This window comes from Phalacrocorax carbo, chromosome 1 (genome assembly GCF_963921805.1).
Source record: "Phalacrocorax carbo chromosome 1, bPhaCar2.1, whole genome shotgun sequence".
In the NCBI taxonomy this organism is placed as follows: domain Eukaryota; kingdom Metazoa; phylum Chordata; class Aves; order Suliformes; family Phalacrocoracidae; genus Phalacrocorax; species Phalacrocorax carbo.
In genome coordinates, this window is record NC_087513.1 from 188,595,327 (window position 1) to 188,613,845 (window position 18,519).

The 18,519-nt window shown below is 43.5% G+C and overlaps 1 protein-coding gene across 2 annotated transcripts in view; it reads right to left on the reverse strand.

The window, feature by feature from the left end:
• Window positions 1–18,519, reverse strand: part of DHRS12 (dehydrogenase/reductase 12) — a 32,216-nt gene extending 13,697 nt beyond the window's left edge. The window contains exons 1-5 of one of the 2 annotated variants that reach the window (XM_064440950.1): window positions 18,397–18,519; window positions 17,754–17,887; window positions 13,987–14,069; window positions 7,177–7,269; window positions 5,684–5,765 (exon numbers count right to left, since the gene is read on the reverse strand). In XM_064440950.1, the coding sequence (XP_064297020.1) occupies window positions 5,684–5,765; window positions 7,177–7,269; window positions 13,987–14,069; window positions 17,754–17,887; window positions 18,397–18,509 (505 nt within the window). In that variant the 5' untranslated portion in view covers window positions 18,510–18,519. Of the gene's footprint in view, window positions 1–5,683; window positions 5,766–7,176; window positions 7,270–13,986; window positions 14,070–17,753; window positions 17,917–18,396 lie in introns of both variants that reach the window. The other variant, XM_064440951.1, reaches the window with a different exon arrangement.

An 18,519-nucleotide genomic window follows, 5' to 3' on the forward strand; every position in this document is an offset into this window, starting at 1 on the left:
AACAAAACCAAGAAGCCCCAAAATTTAAAAAGAAAAAAACCAGCCTGTCTGCTTCATAACTTCCTAAATAAAATTAGACTACCTTTTGCATGACCTGAAGCAGAAGCTGAGTGGACTCTATGGAAAACACTATTGCTAGGTCTTGCAGGAAGGTAGCTCTGCACATTCTTGCAGCGGTTAGATCACCATGGATCTAACAGATCTCACCATCTCTACCACAGCATAGCCAAAACGAAAGCTATCCCTGTGCAAGGGACAGAAGTCTACAGTGCATCAGACACTGGTTTTTCTCACAGAAGGCTGTAAGTCTTTCTGTACTAGAACATGAAACAAAGCAAAACACAGAATAGCCCTAACAGAAAATATAAACAAACTCTGCGAAGGCAGATTTCCAGAATGCTGGTGGTGTAATTAAGCTTTAGCCTCTAAAACCTGGACGACTCCTTGGGATTCACATATTTCAGACTTGGAAATCAACAGGATATCACATATAATAATACTACATGAACACATACTCCTATCCGCTTACAAATTTAAAGTGACCCCAAAACCTATAGTTTAAGATTGATTTATAAAGAAAATTATTGTTTCAGCAGACGTAATATTGTAAAGCCACTACCTGTTTATAACATCAAATTAATTGATGATGCAATTAGTGCAGACCCAAGTGTCTTGGTGGATTCTAGAATAGTTTTTCTTGATGTTCTATCTGGCAATTAGAGGTAAATTGTTGGTGAGGTTTTTAATCTGCTAACATTCAGATAAGGGCAGGCAGCCAGCACCACACTCAGTGAAGTTTTCCATCTGCCTGAGCTTTGCAGTATTATTAGGAACAGTGTTATTTCAACTGTGAAAAAACTGGGAACAAAAAAAAAAAATCCAAAACAAAACACTTTCATTGTACAGATTTCAATGGTTCATTCATCTGGTAAAAATCAGTTAAATTGGCTTGCTTTTCTTATGTCCAAGTCCTAAAAAAAAAAAAAAAAAAAAAAAAAAAAAGAACAAACTGACATTCTTCCTTGACCTGGTTATCTTTTCAAGCCTTCAATTTATGCAGTTCCAAGTAAGAGTCATCCCTGAGTCCGTTTCCTGAGTACAAGATCAGGAATGAAGGTTTTAGTGTGCTGTCTCTGAGGGCCAATTCCACCACGCTAGCAATAACTGAGAGTATATGGGAAGAGCTAATGAACATGAAAGACAAAACAAAGGTTTACATTTCCCTTGAATTACAAAGCTCAGCTCCATAAGGGTTCCTCTGTGTCCTGGTAGCCCAGGCTTCAGTACATCTAGTTGATTTGCAATTATATTCAACCTTATTCTTTCACATAGCCCCTCTCATCCTAAGTCTTAAAGCTCTTTAGAAAGACAACTGGTGTCAGTCGTCTTTTCACAGGTAAGGTTGTCTTGCAAAAGATCAGGCACTGACCTTACGGCAGACTGATAGCTGGTATCCATGTTGCTGACTTCCAGGTAGTTCAGAACACAGTCCACCAGGCAACGCTGGCTTGTGTGGAACACCAGCTAGATATGGTTTATGTGTAAAGAGGAGACTGACAAATATCCATACAGGTTAGACAATTTGCCATCGGTGGGCTGTAGTGCTACTGTGGTAGAAAAGCATCTTATTTCCTCTGGCCCTACCCCTTCTTGCACAGGGAGTAAATGTATATGGCTATATCATTAAAACATGAGAGCACATTAGGCTGAAGAAAAGATGCATACTGGGAGCATCATTTATTTATCTCTGAGTGTGTTTTAGCATCCCCTTGCCTGGTAAGTAGCAATAAAAACGTAACATATATGCCATTTTTCCATGTTAAGCGAGAAGATGTGTTGAGTAAAATTAAAGTGAGGCAGGCTATAAAATAGAGGAACAAGGATTGTTTCAGCTAAATGTCTAGTGCTTCTATAAGAACTGCTTCTGTTGCCTCCACTTTCCTACTAATGCTGACAGTTGTTTTTTTTCAAAATGGCTGAATGCTGTCAGCTTCAGTAGTCTTTGTTGGGAGTTTTACTAAAACAAGTAAAATTCAAATATTACTAAAACTAATTTTTTTTTTTACAAAAAGTGTTGACTCAGAAGTCTGCAAGTCTCATCATAAGAAATGATTGCTTGTCACTGCCCAGCTCCTGGATACAACCCTCAGTGCAAAGCCAGTCCACAGGAGGAAATGTAAGGGCAAGAACACACAAACTAAAGGATACGCAAATAAAATCTGCCCATCAGGATCAGCAGCTCCCCAGGAAATCAGCCCACATTACCCCATGCCTCCATACTGAAGCTGTGCTTCAATCAGTAATGTGCCATTTCAGACTCTTGTCTGGCTAGCGCTCACACATTACAGTCTAAACGCTCCACAGCTGTTCTGCTCTCTACACCTTTGCTGAGCTCAAGCAATCAGAGCAATAATCCTTGGGGATCTAGCAGGGAGAAAAGGTAAGATATTTCATGTTGTTGTTGCTGTCACAAGCCACACAGCATTTGTGCCTGAGCCCCATTTTAAAGGTGCTATGTACCAGCACAGATACGGCTGCCGCTGCCTGCTCAAAGCAGATTACAGTTCGAACTTGAATACTAAACAAACCATACAAATCCTGAACCATCTACCTGCAGTCCTTCATTTTCATGACCTTCACCCACCTGTATATTCTAACAACACCAGACAGTACTCTGCACCTCCTGTTTCAGTAAGCTGTCCTCAATTAGCCCGTCAGTGGTGTTTCACATGAAGGGAGGTTTACTTTCTGTACTAACCAGTATTATTTTTGTACATATTCATCATCCAGAGGACTTATGCATTAATTTTTGCCCCATATACGTCCAAGAAAAGATCACAGAAGAGAATCATAGAATCATTTAGGTTAGAAAAGACCCTTAAGATGAAGTCCAACCATTAACCAGGGTATAAAGTATGTTTCACAAGTCAGATGATCGATTAGAACCGAATAGCACCCATTATGCAAAATATCTGAAATCAGACTAACAAGTCAGTCAAGAGGAAAATATTCCTAGCCTGGATTTAAAAGCTCCACAGCATTTTAGACACCTAAATGACCCATTCTACAGCTTAAGTAAATGTTAATCAGATACCAAAATCAAAGACTCTGCTCTGCATTTAAAGCATGGTATAGTCTGGAGTCTTGCATTCTTAGACTGTTACAATCTACATGCTCCTTTACTAGACTAAAGCTAAGATCCAGGGTAGAAAGGGTCAAGGAAGGATGGAAGGAATACCCTGCATGTGAAGTTCAGAATGATACTGATATTCTTTTCTATCTCATTTCTGCAGAAATCAGGCAGTCATGAATTATTGTTTCCATGCTGCTGATGAGGGGGACAACTGCAGATTTTCAAAACAGAGGACTTCAGCCCATGTCACCCTTCAGGCTTTAGCTTTTCTGGGGAAAGAGGCAGAAAGAGGAATTTAGTTTGTTCTCTCAGACCACATTCTAGTTTACAGCTAACCTGTACACCAGCCATACCTAATTTAGCCAAGTTTTTCTCTGGGAACTTATACCCACAGACAGTTACTGATACAGAAATAACTTCTCCAGAGTAAAGGACACCCAAAAGTATGTAGTGCTTAGGGAAATGACTTAACACATCATCTACTCTGGCATGCACTTCTCCATACAGCCTTCTCCTACTCTGATTCTAGCAGATATGATTTATCACCCCATCTCTGACTTTGAAGAAAAACCTGCACTGTTGATAGCATTGGTCCTTCATGTGTGTCTGACCTGCAAGCACAGAAGCTTTCTAATAGACAGACAGCTTCTTCCAGCTCAACCAAGTCCCATTCTGCTCTAAAAACTTCAAAATTTAATCCTTACCATTGCCTAGACGGAACCAGCCTTAGTAAACAACCCACTCCGTGTTTGAACTCTGCAGAAGCTGGTCAACAGAGGATGACTTACTCATTTTACCTTATCTGCTCAAATGTGCAATCACCTCCTTGACCTTCTTATACAGTCATGCAGCAAGTGATACACAAATGAATAAAGGAGATCTATATATAACATTCATAAAAGATAATGCAGGCATTTTCCTAGGTCACTACAGTTGTAATTCAGCTTCCTCTGTGCAGCTGTGTATCTCTAGCGAGGCTGATTTACAGCTGGGAAAGCAGAACTTGCTGCTTCTACTTGTGTGATAAACTCGAATTCAAACGATGCACTAGTACAACTCCTCAGCAATTAATTTCTTCAATGCTTAATACTAAACCAAAACATGCTTCCATGTTCAGACTGTTGTATTTGTTCCACTCTGCCTCTCTCTAGAAGAGCTGCACCTTTGCATGTTGCTGGATTTTTTGTTTGAAAGACCACAAAAGGGTTAAACTAATATAAGGTGAATAAATTTCTCAAGGCAGAAGTTCTTGTGCTTCTGCAGCCAGGGGAAATTTGATGGCAAAATAAAATTAATTTTGAATTTTGACCACGAGAAACAGAATAATGTTAGCAGAAAATCAATTTGAAGAAAATGAATCTGTGCCTTTATACTTGAATTGTCAGTTTAATGTAGTCAGACTTGCAGAAAAAAACCCAAGCTGTATGCACCACATCAGCTAAGCACATGACATACTTAAAATGTTAGTTTTCAAAAGTAAATAGGAGTTAAGGAAGCTACACAAGGAAAAGGCTAAGAATAAAACCCAACAATGATTTCCAGGCTATACTAGTCCTATAAATGCCTGATCTTTACAGCCTATGCTTCCTCCTTCCTCATCCCAGATACTGATGAACAGGAGGAAGACACAGAAACAAAGCACCACAGCTCCTCCTTAACATGTCACTTCTGAATATATTACAGACAGTCTCTTGGGAAAGCCTTCTACCCTGCATGGAGGCAGAGGGAAAAGAGTGTCAGGACTGTTCTTTGATGCAAGCACCACATCTCTCATTGCAGGAAGTGCAGCTTTCAGCCCTACAGGTATCAGTGGCACAGACAGCTCTTCTCTCTGCTGGCTGGCTGTTTGCTCACATCTTTTCCATGGTTTTTTAGGGGGGAACTTTCCACTTTGCTCACCATCTTCCCTTCTCATCCACATGTCACCTTTCCCCCTTTATTTGCTTCAATTCATTTGTCCCTCTTACCCCTCCACCACAGTTCAGGATACACCCCTTATACGTGCAGTGCCTGAGACTTACCCAGTACTGCTCAATAACTTGCATCTGTTTGAGAGTGTCCAGGGCACTATATAAGGCACAGTATTCCTACACTGTGCTTCCATCACATCAGACTGGGCTGTTCAAGCCTGCTGAAACATTCGAATGTCTTTGGAAATATCTGAACGTGCTCCAAGCGCTATCCAAGACATAGGAGCACACTTATTATGAAGAGTATCATTAGCAGCACTGCTTGGAACAAAGTTTCCTAGCAAATTTCAGAATCAATTTGATTAAATCTTATCTGCATTTATCCACTGCTGCTATGATAAATAAAGGCACTGCTATGAGAACAACTGAAAAAAATGAGAAATTGAAAAACTGACAAATTAAGAAAATGACACTCCAAACAAGTTGTAGTATTTTCTCTTTTCCTTTCCTGCTCCTTCTCTGGCATAGCAATGATATGATCCCTCTTTGTGCAGGAATACATGCCTCATGAACCCAGCTGTAAAACCACAGTTCTGTAACCATAATAACTATATTTCAGAACTAAGCCTTCAATACTCACCCAAAGTGTTTGTTGCAAAGTTTTTTTCAAGTCCATCTTCAGTTAATTCTCTGCTATTCACCATACATCCTGCATTGTTGATCTGTAAGACAACTCCTGTAAACAAAATAATCTCCACAAATATCTACGAGCAAAACCACACATACAAGCAGTCCATGTTACTTTGCTGTTTCCTGACACTGCAACACAAAGCTACAAACTGTTTCAATAAACCATGCCATTCAAGTCACGCTACTCTGTTGCTGATCATAAAGGTTTTTCACAGAAGAACGGATCTTGAGAAATGGCTCACCACAGGTGTATTACACTGACAGCCCACAGGCCTTTTAGTGTCTTACTCCATGTTTTTAAACTCTTTTCTCACAGAAAGTAATATGCAAGTCGTAGAGCAGAATCTAGAATACAAATACGCAGTGTAGTTTGTTAGTCTCATCTGAGAGACCACGTCGACCCCACATCATCCCCACATCATCCACGCTACGTGGTGATGTATTCTCTGTTAGGGGAAAATTCACTATGGGAAGCTGTGCAGCATGCAGTAAAATTTCCCACAGGACCTCCCACCCTCAGCAAATTAAAGAACTAGCTCCAAACTTGGCAGATGAGCCAGGTCAACAGGTTGCTGCATCCCAGGTAGCCCTGAGAAGAGCAGAGCTAACCCAGCAGAGGTGCTTCACGCAGACTTTGTGCCCTGGTTGTAGGGACCCCAGCTTTTCTCTGTGCCTGGGAATCCTGCACAGATACCCCACCTAACTCACACATTGCTAAAACAGTGCTGTGCCACACAGCATGGAGGCACTGTAAGGTAAAACCTCATGAAGAGTCAGAAGCTTGCAGGCTGTGTGCAGCTAGCACATTCTCAGACACACTTCTTTCTCTGCCTTACTCTCCAGAGGAAGCTTGAGCTTTTCTTTCCCACCTTGAAAGGAGATCTGCCCCTTCCCGCTTGTTCACTGCTACTCCTCAGAAGCTATTTTTCCATTTCTGTCAGAATTTCCTCATCTAGTAAGCACCAAAACAACTGCTCCTGGTGCCTGTTTTAGTACAGCCCCAGAGCAAATTTTCACTGCTAAATAAAAGGGAAATAGTACTGAGCCCCTTACCAACCATGCTTCTTAACTGTTTGCTTGCCCCCCAGCTCTGTTTTAGACTGTGCTAACTAGACTTTCTACAAAAGTTTAATCTTTAAGAAAGACTAACTTCAAGAGGGACAAAATTATTAGTAATGAAAGTCAAACAGAAAATGTGTGGTAAGAACCTCAAAAGATGCAGCTAAAAAATTGCTGCTTTTCTCTCTTTCTTTTTATCATATCTGCGTAAGTGAACTGAGAATGGACAAGAGCAAACAGACCATGGAAGACTACTACAAAAACATTTAGAGAAAATGAAGCAGAGAATTGTGGGCCAAACTGTGAAATCTAGACTACCTGTTGATCAAATTCATAGGCTACACACTCCAAAGACTGGCATGTGAGTTAAGCATGAAAACTTACCAACACATTTAATTTATGTTCGTTTTTGAATTTTTCAGCAAACTTCCAGATTTCCTTGGGATTAGATATATCCACAATATGCAAGAAGATATTCTAAAGGAAAAAAAAAAAAAGTAAGTTACAATCAACAGGGACAGTGAAGAGTCCCTGTTCACTGCTAAGGTCTGTCTAGGTGAAAAGATATTTATGCAAAATGAAAAAATATTATCTCCAGAACACAACTAAAACATTTAGGTTAACATGCACAACTGGGAAATCTAATTCTAGTTCTTAAAACATGCTTAGTCACTTGATTCAGTTGCTTCTGAGACACAGCTTTTTAATGCCAAATTTATTAAAAGAGAGCCCTACTTGGACAGATATACGTGACAGACAGTCAGGCATAGCAGAGAATTAGAGATATATTGCAAGGCTTGCAAAACTTCTGTTTAAACAAGTCATATAGCAGCTTCCTCTTTAGCTGATTGCAACTTTCCAAAGTAATGCTCAAGGTCACAGTGTTAGAGAATAATGTAGGTTGGAACGGACCTCTGGAGGCTACCTGGTCCCACCCCATCTCAAGGCAGGTAACTGAGATCAGGTTGTCCTTGGAAGTTTTATCTCCAACGATGGAGATTCCCCAGCCTCTCCAAGCACCCTGCTCCAGTGTTTGATCAACCTCATGGCAAAAAAAAAAATATTCCTACTAGCTAGTTATAATTTTCCCCTGTTGCAATCTATGTCTGCTGCATCATCCTTTCACTGCAGACTTCCAAGAGAAGCATGGCACTCCCTTCCCTATACCCTCCCATCACATGGGTGTAGACTACAGCAAGGCTCATCTCAGCCTTCTCTTCTTAACACTGAGCAAAAACAGCCCTCTCAGTCTCTCCATGCACATTGTGCCCCATCTCCCTAGTCACCTTGGCAGCCCTCCACTGGACTTGCTCCAGGACACCAATGAAGTCCTTATGCTGGGGAGCCCAAAACTGGGCACAGGACTCCTGCAGATCTCACAAAGGCTTAACAGAGAGGAAGATGCATCCCCCTCAGACTGCTGGCTACAGTTTTGTTCATACAGCCTGGGATGTGGTTGGCTTTCCTTGTCCCAGAGCACACTGATCACTCAGGGACAACTTGTCACCCCGAGGTCCCTATCGGCAAAGCTGCTTTCCAACCAGCTAGTCCCAGCCTGTATAGCTCCACAGGGTTACTCCATCCCAGGGCAGGATTGTGCATCTGCTCTTGGTGAGCTTCATGAGGTTCATGTCAGCTTATTTCCTCACCTGTTAAATGCCTCTGAATAGTAGCCTTGCTCTCCAGCTACACACCCCACCCCACCCCCCGCCTCCAATTTGAGATCATCTGCAATCTGACAAAGATTGCACTTCACTGCAGCCAAGTCATTAAACAGGTTTGCCCCTGTATTGACTCATGGGGGATGCCACTAAAAAGTGGTTAACGGATCAGCTTTGTGTTGTTGATTGCTACTTTCTGAGCCAAATGTTCCAGACAATTTTCCACCCAGCTTGTCATCCACCAGTTCAAACCAGATCTTTCCAAACTGGCTACAAGGATACTATGGCAGACCATGTAAAAAGTCTTGACAAAGTTAAGGGAAGTGGCATGCACTGCTCTCCTCTTGTCCATTGGCAGGGTCATCTCAAAGGCAGCGATCAGAATCATCAGGCCAGATTGCCCTTGATAAATTCACATTGTTTTTTTTCCCCAATCACCTTACCATCCTTCATGGCTTCTGTCAGGATTTGCTCCATAGTTTTCCTGGGGAGCAAGGTGAGGCTAACTGGCCTGTAGTTCTCCAAATCCTGCTTGCCTTTTTTGAAGATGAGTAGTTTGCCTTTTTGCAGTAAACAGGAAGCAACTCCTGCTTTGACGAGGTTTTCCTTGAAGATTAACCACCTTTCCCAAGGCCTTTTGCTCTCCATGGCTGTCTCCCATGGGATCCTGCCAACCAGGTTCATAAAAAAGACAAAATCTGCTTTCCTAAAACCAAAGATTGTAACTCTACTACTCACCCTTCTCGCCCATCTTGATCTTAAATTCCACAATCTCAAGGACAGTTCCACCAAGGCAGCTATTCAAGGCTGCTATTCACAGCAGGTCCAGCAGAGATCACCTGTAGCTGGCTTGTCCAACAGTCATCAAAAAACTGTCCTTGACACTCCCCAGAAATCTCCTGGATTGTTTATGCCCTGCCATGTTGCCAGCTGGTTTCAGGGTGGTTCAAGTGCTCCATGAATACCAGGACCCGTGATCATGGGGCTTCCCTAGCCCTCTAAAAAAGGCTCCATCTATTCCCTCTATTTCACCAGGCAGGCTGTCACAGACACGCACCATGATATCATCCACATTGATCTGGCCTCTGTGCCTCCCCCATGAGCTCTCAGCTGGCTCATGACACATTTCAAAGCAGAGCTCCATGCATTCAAGCCACTCCCCTGCATACAGCGCAACTCTTCCTCCTTGTCTTCCCAGCTTGTCCTTCTAAAAGGGGCCTGTATACATCCATTTCAGCACACTAGCCATGCCAACCATACCTCTCTAACTGCAGTGAGATCACAGTTCTGCAACCAGGCATGGATTCCTGTTTGTTTCCTATGCTATGTGTATTCATGTCCTTTAGGCATACACTCACTGTCCCCATGACTCCACTCCTCTTCTGGGTTTGGTCACTATCCCCCAATGAAAGCAGTTTAAAGCCCTCCTCACTGGCTTGGCAGACCTGTTGGCAAAGATGCTCTTGCTCCACTTTGTCTTTGGCCTTTATGACCTGTTTGACCTTCTGAGAAATGAGCACAGCTGAGCAGGAATGATGACGTGACAAAGGCCAAAAGGCCAGCTGCACATTCAGGTGTTGACCTGCAGGGTCAACCTCCTGCAGACCTCCTACCCAAGCCCTTCTGTTTTATTGTAGTAAGAATTTAGGAGAGCACTGGTTGGGCCACCATGCCCTTCACATTCTGTAAATGCTCCTAATGAACTCAGGGTCACCCATCACAATGTCATGGGTGCCCATGTGGTTGGGCAACAAGAGGTACTAGTCCAAGGTCCAGACAAGCCTCAGCAGACTCTCCACAATACCACAATCTGAGTCCAGCAAGTGGCAAACCTCCCAAGACATCAAGCCAAGACTGCAGATGGGTGCCTCCATCCCCCACAGGAGGAAGCCTTCAGCCATTATCACCCACCACTTCCTCCCAGTGCTGACAACTGCTCAGGCTCATCTGTTCCCAACACCTTTCCTGACAGAGCTTGTTCTTCCTCATATGTTACCATGGCACTACACCTAACCTCTGCAGGCAGAGAACAAGCCTTCCTTCTGTTGCCAGCAGTCATGTTTCCATTCCATCTCATCTTAGGAGTCTCTCTATCCACCGCTTATTTGAATGATGCCACACAATATGAGGTTTGTGCTCTCCTACTCTGCAAAGACCCTGTCAATCTCCTGTTTATGTTCCCTATGGTTATGCAGCCTGCTCATCTCTTGCTGTTGCTTCACCTGGCAGCCCAGCACCTTGATCACACCAGAACCCAACAGATGAAGGCACCATCATGCTCTGCCCCAGGCTCAGGGAAAAGTACCAGTCACTCCCTGCAGCCCAACATCTGCCACATCATTCCTCCGGAGTTCTGCCTGCATCAGTCTCTCACATGCCAGGTGCAGTTGCTCCAACCAGGGCAGGAGAGCACACTTTTAGGTGCATCATCATGCCCACAGGAGCTGTCTCTGAGTGTCGGGTGCCTTCTGCGCCCCCTTCCATGCTAAGTGCTGCATTAACTGCTAAGTCCTTGTTATCCACCCCATGTCACAACAGTCTTGCAATGTTTTGAAATACTACAGCCGGCAATGTGGATATAACAGAACTTAAAAAAAAAAAAAAAAAAAGGAAAGCTTGACATGGAGCAAAGTTATAATTTTCTAAACCACTAAAGCTAGAAATACTTCCTCTCTCCAAAACATCAAAAACCTTTTACTGTTTGTTACAGGCAATTCTCTTGCTCTTTGCAAATTTGTGTTCTACCTAGTACAAGCACAGTGGCATTTATCAGCACAAAAAAAGGCATGTCAACTCCTACTCTTCTCCTAGAAACCACTTAGTCTCAAAGACACACCAGATAGTCTTATGACGTATCCCAGGAAAAGGCAGTTCTAAAGTAATTATGCAGAGGATGTGTTCTCATGCAAAACAACAAATAATCATTAAAGGACCCCCTCTCTTTCCAAGTTGTTTCTTTAAATACTCATTATACAAGCAAATGAGATAAGTGAAGAAGCTGAGAAAATTATAAGGTATTATTCCCTGCCTATAATTCTGCTTCCCTGCAGATAAAAACCACACGACTTTTTCTCTCTAGCCATTGATCTCAGCTCCTTAGTTGAGTTAGGTCAGAATTTTCTGTCTGACAAAAAACTTGACCCTGCTCTACTGTTTCTACCTCAATACCTCTCTAAAAGCTTTCTACTTTTAAAACTACTACCATATAGTTTTTTGGGCAGATGTTCAATATTACAAGTTAATTCAGAGACTGAAAATATCTAAATCAACACTTATCTGCTGAAGACTGTCACATTGGCTCAGAAAAAGGACCCACAGTCCTTGTTCCTTATAAAAGTCCTTGATGGCAGCAAAGCCATTTTCAAAATGAGACCTAATCTCGGTGACTACGTCTGCTTTAACAGATTAGGAGAACTTCCCAGTTCCCAGGTCGAGGTGCAGGTGCCTGCCAAATAATGACTCCATTCCAGCACTGAACTCCGGTGTACGTTGCTTTGGAAAATGGAAAAAATCTTTGGCATATACTGCAACAGGATCTGTGTCCAGATGATCAGGAAGAACAAGTTAAGTCTGGATACAGCTTGTCAAGTTGCAGATAAAGCATTTTATTATCTCCCTGGATTGCTTCTGAATGAGTACTTATGAAGAAGGATGTTCTTGTGGACTCCTTATTAAAATGACTCTTCCCAATGCAGTCACACATCCCACAGGGCCCCTTGTAGAGCCCATTAACACTTCACTGAACGCTGCTTTCTATGCAAGTGCCCTGTCCCCAGGGTCACAAGCAAGTTCTGCAGCGCCCTCATACTCTTTCATGACTAGAGAAACTACAGGTTTGCAGTCTACCAAAAAGTGGGAACGCAGTGACTGTGCTGCTTTTAGAGAAGGAACATTATTTGCCTCAAGTTTTATTTCACCAAATGACAGAAAACAGAATATGAAAGAACCTTCAGAGGTCATTGAATTCACTCCTCTTCCCAGGCTGTCTGACTGCAGTTAGAAGAGGAGGTAACACAGATAATCACCAGTCTTACTATAGCCATGGGATTACACAGTTAAAGACAGCTGGAAAGTATTTATTTCTACATAAGGACTGATCTAATTCACCTCCATTAAAGAACAGAAGTGTAATGCTCGTTGTATCACACCAGGGAGCTGAAACCAAAGAGCAGAAATCTACTCAATATGGTATCTCTGAGCATAAAAAGTCTTCAGAATTTTTGATCCACATCAGAACTATTACTGGAATCAAAATACTGTGTTCAAGAGCCAAGTCACTGTTTAAAATTAAGATAGCTCTCTGTCCAAGTGTTGTGGGTTAACCCCAGTAGGCAGTTGAGCCCCGCACAGCCACTCGCACACTGACCTCCCAGTGGGATGGGGGAGAAAAATCAGAAGGGTAAACCAGACAAAACTTGTGGGTTGAGATAAAGACAGTTCAATAAGTGAAGCAGAGCTCTGTGTGCAAACAAAGCAAAATAAAGAATTTATTCACTACTTTCTATTGTCAGGGAGGCGTTTAGCAATTGTCAGAAAAGCAGGGCTTTATCACGTGCAATGGTGATTTGGAAAGCCAAACATCATAACTGTGAATGTCCCTCCTTCCTCCTTCTTCCCCTGGCTTTTATTACTGAGCATGACATCATATGGTGTGGAATACCCCTTTGGTCAGTTGGGGTCAGCTCTCCCAGTGCGTCCCCTCCCAACTTCTTGTGCACCCTCAGCCTGCTTACTGGTGGGGCATTGTGAGAACCAGAAAAGGCCTTGATGCTGTGCAAGCACTGTTGAGTAATAACTAAAACATGGGCTGTCAACACTGTTCTGGTCACAAATCCAAAACATAGCACCATAGGAGCTGCTATGAAGAAAATTAACTCTTATCCCAGACACATGCAGTACACCAAGATAGAAAGACAATGACTATACTTCTCCACAAGCACACCCTCCTGAATAATTAGCAAAAGCAACAGTGACAGCTATAGGGATATACTGTAGAGTGATACATGCAGAAGCAAAAAGGATCTATAACAGAAGGGAGGAGGTAAGGAAGAGATATTATAAGAAAAGGAAATGGAAAAGTCTGTAGAGTGTGGAACGAGGACCACACACAGGACTTCATGGAGCAGCCAACCGCGGCAAATCAAGAGCATGTTATTCAGACACATAAAACCTTCAACTCCAATGCTATAAACTCATAAATGTTGTTGTAAGAGCGTTGCAATGCATTAACTTTTAAAAGCCTCGGACGTACAGTTAGGAATAGTAAGTAGGACATCACAAAACGTATCGACAGCAAACATTAAACAAAACAGCATTCTGCTGGTGATGTTATTAATCACAGGAAACATCACCTAGTGAAATTAAATCACTTCAAACCACATGGATGGTGAACTACTATACGTTTCCACATCTGTATGAAAATACTATTGAAAACACAACAGCAAAATGACAAAACGTACTATCTCAAGGCCTCTGAGGTCTTCAGTATTAACAGTCTTTCCAAGACCAAACAAAAGACTGAAAAACAGCTCACCTCATTGCCCGTTTCTGTCACTATTTCTCCTTTGGCGACCTCAGCCCGTTCCTTATTTCGGCAAACCAGATGAACCGTGCCACCTGGTGGATTTCGACAAGAAGAGCACTTAACAACTAATTACTGTGCTTGGGGGAGGCATCAGGAAAGAGGGAGGGCCAGGAAGTGATGTGCAATTTGCAGTCCTTGTTTGGGGTTAGTTTTTGATACAACACAAATGAAACAAAAAACATTTTGTGATTGCATTCCAATTTGTGGGAAATCTATAGCCTGCTAGTAGCAGTGGCAATACTGGTCAGGTGGTCACCGAAATATCATGGGTGCTTCCCACCAGGCAGAATGTTCCTGAGCTGTGCACACCCACCAGTCCTGCTTCTCTGCTGCCAAGAGCTGAGCCACGGCTTTCCATCAGTGCTGGTGAAGCTCAGGTCTGTGGAGCTCTCAGGACTTCCATGTCACTTGCTGATGAGCTGGGAGCTGGTTAGGGCCATGACACCCCATAGAAGTCCCAGGTCCACCAGTCTTGGGACATTCTCAGGGACAAATTCCCCCCAAAAGGCACCAACCCAGCAGTACCATCAGGCAGACTGGAAACACCAAGAATCCCAACAGGGTCTGTCAAAAGGCTGAGGTAACAGTTCTTCAAACAAAAGGTTTAGGACACTATAAGTGAATATAATAAGAAAGCTGGAAGATTTCTGCTTGGCTCTGGTCCCTAAGAAGGCAGGCAGGAAGGAGAAAGTACCATGCTGTAACAGGGTCCTCACACAAGGCTGCATGTATGGAAAAGGTCACTGCACTCTAGGTACTGTCTGCTCAAACCATTTGCTGTCAAGTCTGAACATCTTGTTTGGTGCTAATAAAATACCAGAGCTACACTGGCAATTGAAGCTAAGGCATCTGTATTGTAAATGTTTCTTTTGGCACATGCTTTAGTTCAGTGAAGGGCTTGAACAACACAAGTGACTGGAATTGCTCTGTGAAAAGGAAAACAGAAGTGCCAGATATCAGAATTTTTCTCAATAGTGGGAGGTATGACACAGACCATGCCACAAATTGCAGCTTAGGAGGCTCAGGTCAGGCAATAAGAAAAAAGTTTCCACTAGTTTTCTTCTGAACAGACCAGGCTGCCCCTGTCCCAATAGGATGCATAATTTCCATCCCTGAGGGTTTCAAGATCCAGCAAGAAAAAACAATGGCTGATTTGATCTAGTGTTGGCAAGTCTTGCTGGACAAGATGACCTCTAGAGGTCCCTTCCAACCAACTTCTCTATGACAGGAATATGCAGGGCAAGGCTCCTCTCAAAGGCCTGGATACTTAGCATGACCTCATAGCTTAGCCACATTAAAGAGAGCCTTCAAAAAGAGGACTGAAGTACCAGTAGGCATAATTCTTTTTTATCTTTATGCTTTGTATTCTCTGATCATTACACGGGTTAATCCCAGCCACAGGAATACCTGCACACTTTACTTTTACCTATTGTTTAAGGTGTTTTAGGGGTTGCTACAGTCCACCACCGGAAGACTCAAGCAATGTAATCCCAGAGTATTGATAATAGAAACAATGGTGCTGGGTCACTCTTCCAGTGCCCAGAACCTAAATGCAAGACACAAAGTCGACCCTAGGGATAGAGCAGTCACACACTGCACAGCCCAGCATGGGGTCTGATAAGGAAGTCCGATAATGAGAGAGGTTTTTCCACCAAGCACCACCACAGCAAGTATACTTGGCATGCAGCTGATGCAGGCAACAAGCCTCAAGGTTCTTCTGAAATTTTCTAACAGGGTCCGATTCCTCCACTGCACTGCGGGAGTTGGCTGGGTTACTTTTACCAAGGACACAACTGCAGGCAGCAGTGGGAAACTCCCAAATCTGGGATAATCATAAAAATGACACTAACTGATGTGTAATACAGTTTCATCTTCAGTTTGTGTTACACATATACCATGCACAGACAGGCACTGAATATATACAGATCAGAATGGAAGAGTCTTTGGCCCAGGGAGAGCAGATTTCATGAATGAGAGAAAAGGCAGTCAGAAGGGGCAGTCTCCAACATGCACCATTTTGGCCATTCTCACAGTGACTGCAGGCTTCACTGCAAAGGAGGGCTTTAATTACAGATCTTAAGGCAGTTAAGAATGTGCATTTCCAGATGTTTAAGGAGCTCTTCCCAAAACACAGAGGACAGCACAAGTAATGTGTGCAGGTACAAATTAAACACATGGAAGTAGCTGGCCTTCAAGCTGATCAGGAACATTCCCATAGTCTACAGTGGAAAACATTAAATGAAAAAAAAACCAGAGGTGGGTTTTAAGGGCTTTGAATATGAACTTTTTTTCTTGCTGTTAAGGACAGAGGGAAGTTTTGGTGTGACCTATGGGCTAGGAAAGAGACCTAAATATATTTTCCATGGTAAAGATTGAAATTATCTGAACTTAACACATGAAAATTGTCAGACTGGTTGGAAGAAGACTACATCAAACTGGAAGTGCAGTTCACAAGACATGAAGGAAAGCCAAATCTGTAATACTCAAAAGACACTGATTCAGAGAAAAGCTGAACCCAGGCTAGAGAAATTGTCATCAAGACAATTCTTTTGCTGAGTCTGAATTCCTTATTTTCTTGTCATGGTGTACTTGAAGAGATTCAGCTAGACGCCAGAGCTCCAACAGCTGACACTCAGTTTCAGAGCAACACGTGCAAGGATAGGATCAGGAAGACACTGTTCAGTCATTTTAACTTCATATGCACAGCAACACCCATGCAAGGTATCAGACAAGCAGTCTGAGCCCAAAGGTTGTTCTTTGGGCTCCAAATACTAGACATGGTGACTAAATCCTATGCAGATCCAGTCAGCCTGACAGCTTGCAAAACCTGGCAGGCATATCCATTTATGAGCAAAACAGTCACCAGACAGAGCAATACTTACATAAGGCTATTATACATAATGGCAGTAGTGGGAACCTGAAATCAATCACATACTGGCACTGATGGGAATCTTTAACCCTAAGGCTGTTTGAGGCTAATAATTTTAAATTAGTTTAATTTAACCGAGTCACCACTTTCCTTCATAAGATAGTTAGGAAACGTAAGCAGGCAAAGAGAGAGCCAAGAGCCACAAGCTCCTCCCTTTAATTCCACATGCCAAAACTCCTATCACTCTTGCAAAACAGGAATTATTTTGTCAACTCTGAAAGGGATTAGGCTTATCCTTCAACAGTAGCTACTTCCACTTCATACCATCTCCTTGCTCACAAAGAGCAACAGATAAAATGGTTGCATGTAAACACTCAAAGGGCACAAACTCCAGGTTATTAAGATCAAGCACAACTATGTCAGTTCTTCTGTGCTCTCCCATCTCAGCTTTGCAAAGCAAATTGTTTTCTTTCATCGTATGATGTATTTGTAAGTTCTTCAAAACAGTTTAAATTCAGCCAGGCCACTACTTGTACTGAATCAGCCTTAAACAGACCTTGATCCTTCACCAACATCCTTAGATGCCGCTGTAACACAACAGTTTTGGTAAACATGCACTTGAGAAACACTTTGCAGATCCCCTCCACTAATTTGGTTTCGTTATTGCAGTTTTCACAGCACCGATCATGCTTAAACCTCTAACCTACACTAACGGCCCTGTAAAATAACACGCCTGACCCTCATCCCAGGGAGTTGCATCTCTGTGTTTGCACTAGAAGGTTGAACCTGCTTCCTTTCGCCTTCTCTGTAACAACGCCTCGGAGCTGCTCATTACAGCCCGGCTCACCTCTCCTCGCTATCTCTTTGGCTGTGGCCTTGCCAATGCCACTGTTGGCACCAGTGACCAGAAAGGATCTTCCAGACACGTTCACCTCCACATCGGCTGGATTGAAGTGCTTGGAAGCAGACTCATAGCCGCTCCTGAATAAACCAGAGACACCTGTGAGAAACTAGAAAAGAGTATTTAAAAAAAAAACAACACAGGGGAGCATAAAAAAATTCTCTCGTCTCACAGCTCAGCATGTGTGAAGCATCCCCCTTCTCCCCCTTACTCGTGGGACAGGCCACACGGAGTGCCAGTGACACTGCCACGAGTGATGCAGTGACAGCTTGAGGCTTTTGTCCCGCCACAAGCCACACCAGCCGGACTCTGACACTGGGGCGGCGGCCCGGCTGCAGCCCCACGGCGCTGCCCGAGAGGGCCCGGGGCCGGGAGGGCGCAGCTCGCACGGATAAAGGCGTTGAAATTCGTCCCCTTCGGGGCGGGTGAGGAGGCTTCGATTAAAAATATAAAAGCAAAACCACCTCGAAATGGTTAAACGCCCGCGGCCGCACAGAAACGCCCCCAGCCCGGCCGCAACGCCCGCCCCGCGGCAGAGGCCGCCGCCGCACGGCGTGCTCCCCGCGAGCAGCGCTGCCGCCGCCCGTACCTCGTGTACTCCCGCAGCCCCTTCACGAACCACACGGCGTTGCGGTACCAGGACATGGTGGCGGTGCTGCCGCCGCCGCCACAGCGGCACTGGCCCCGCCTCTGCCCTTGCATAAGGCGCCCG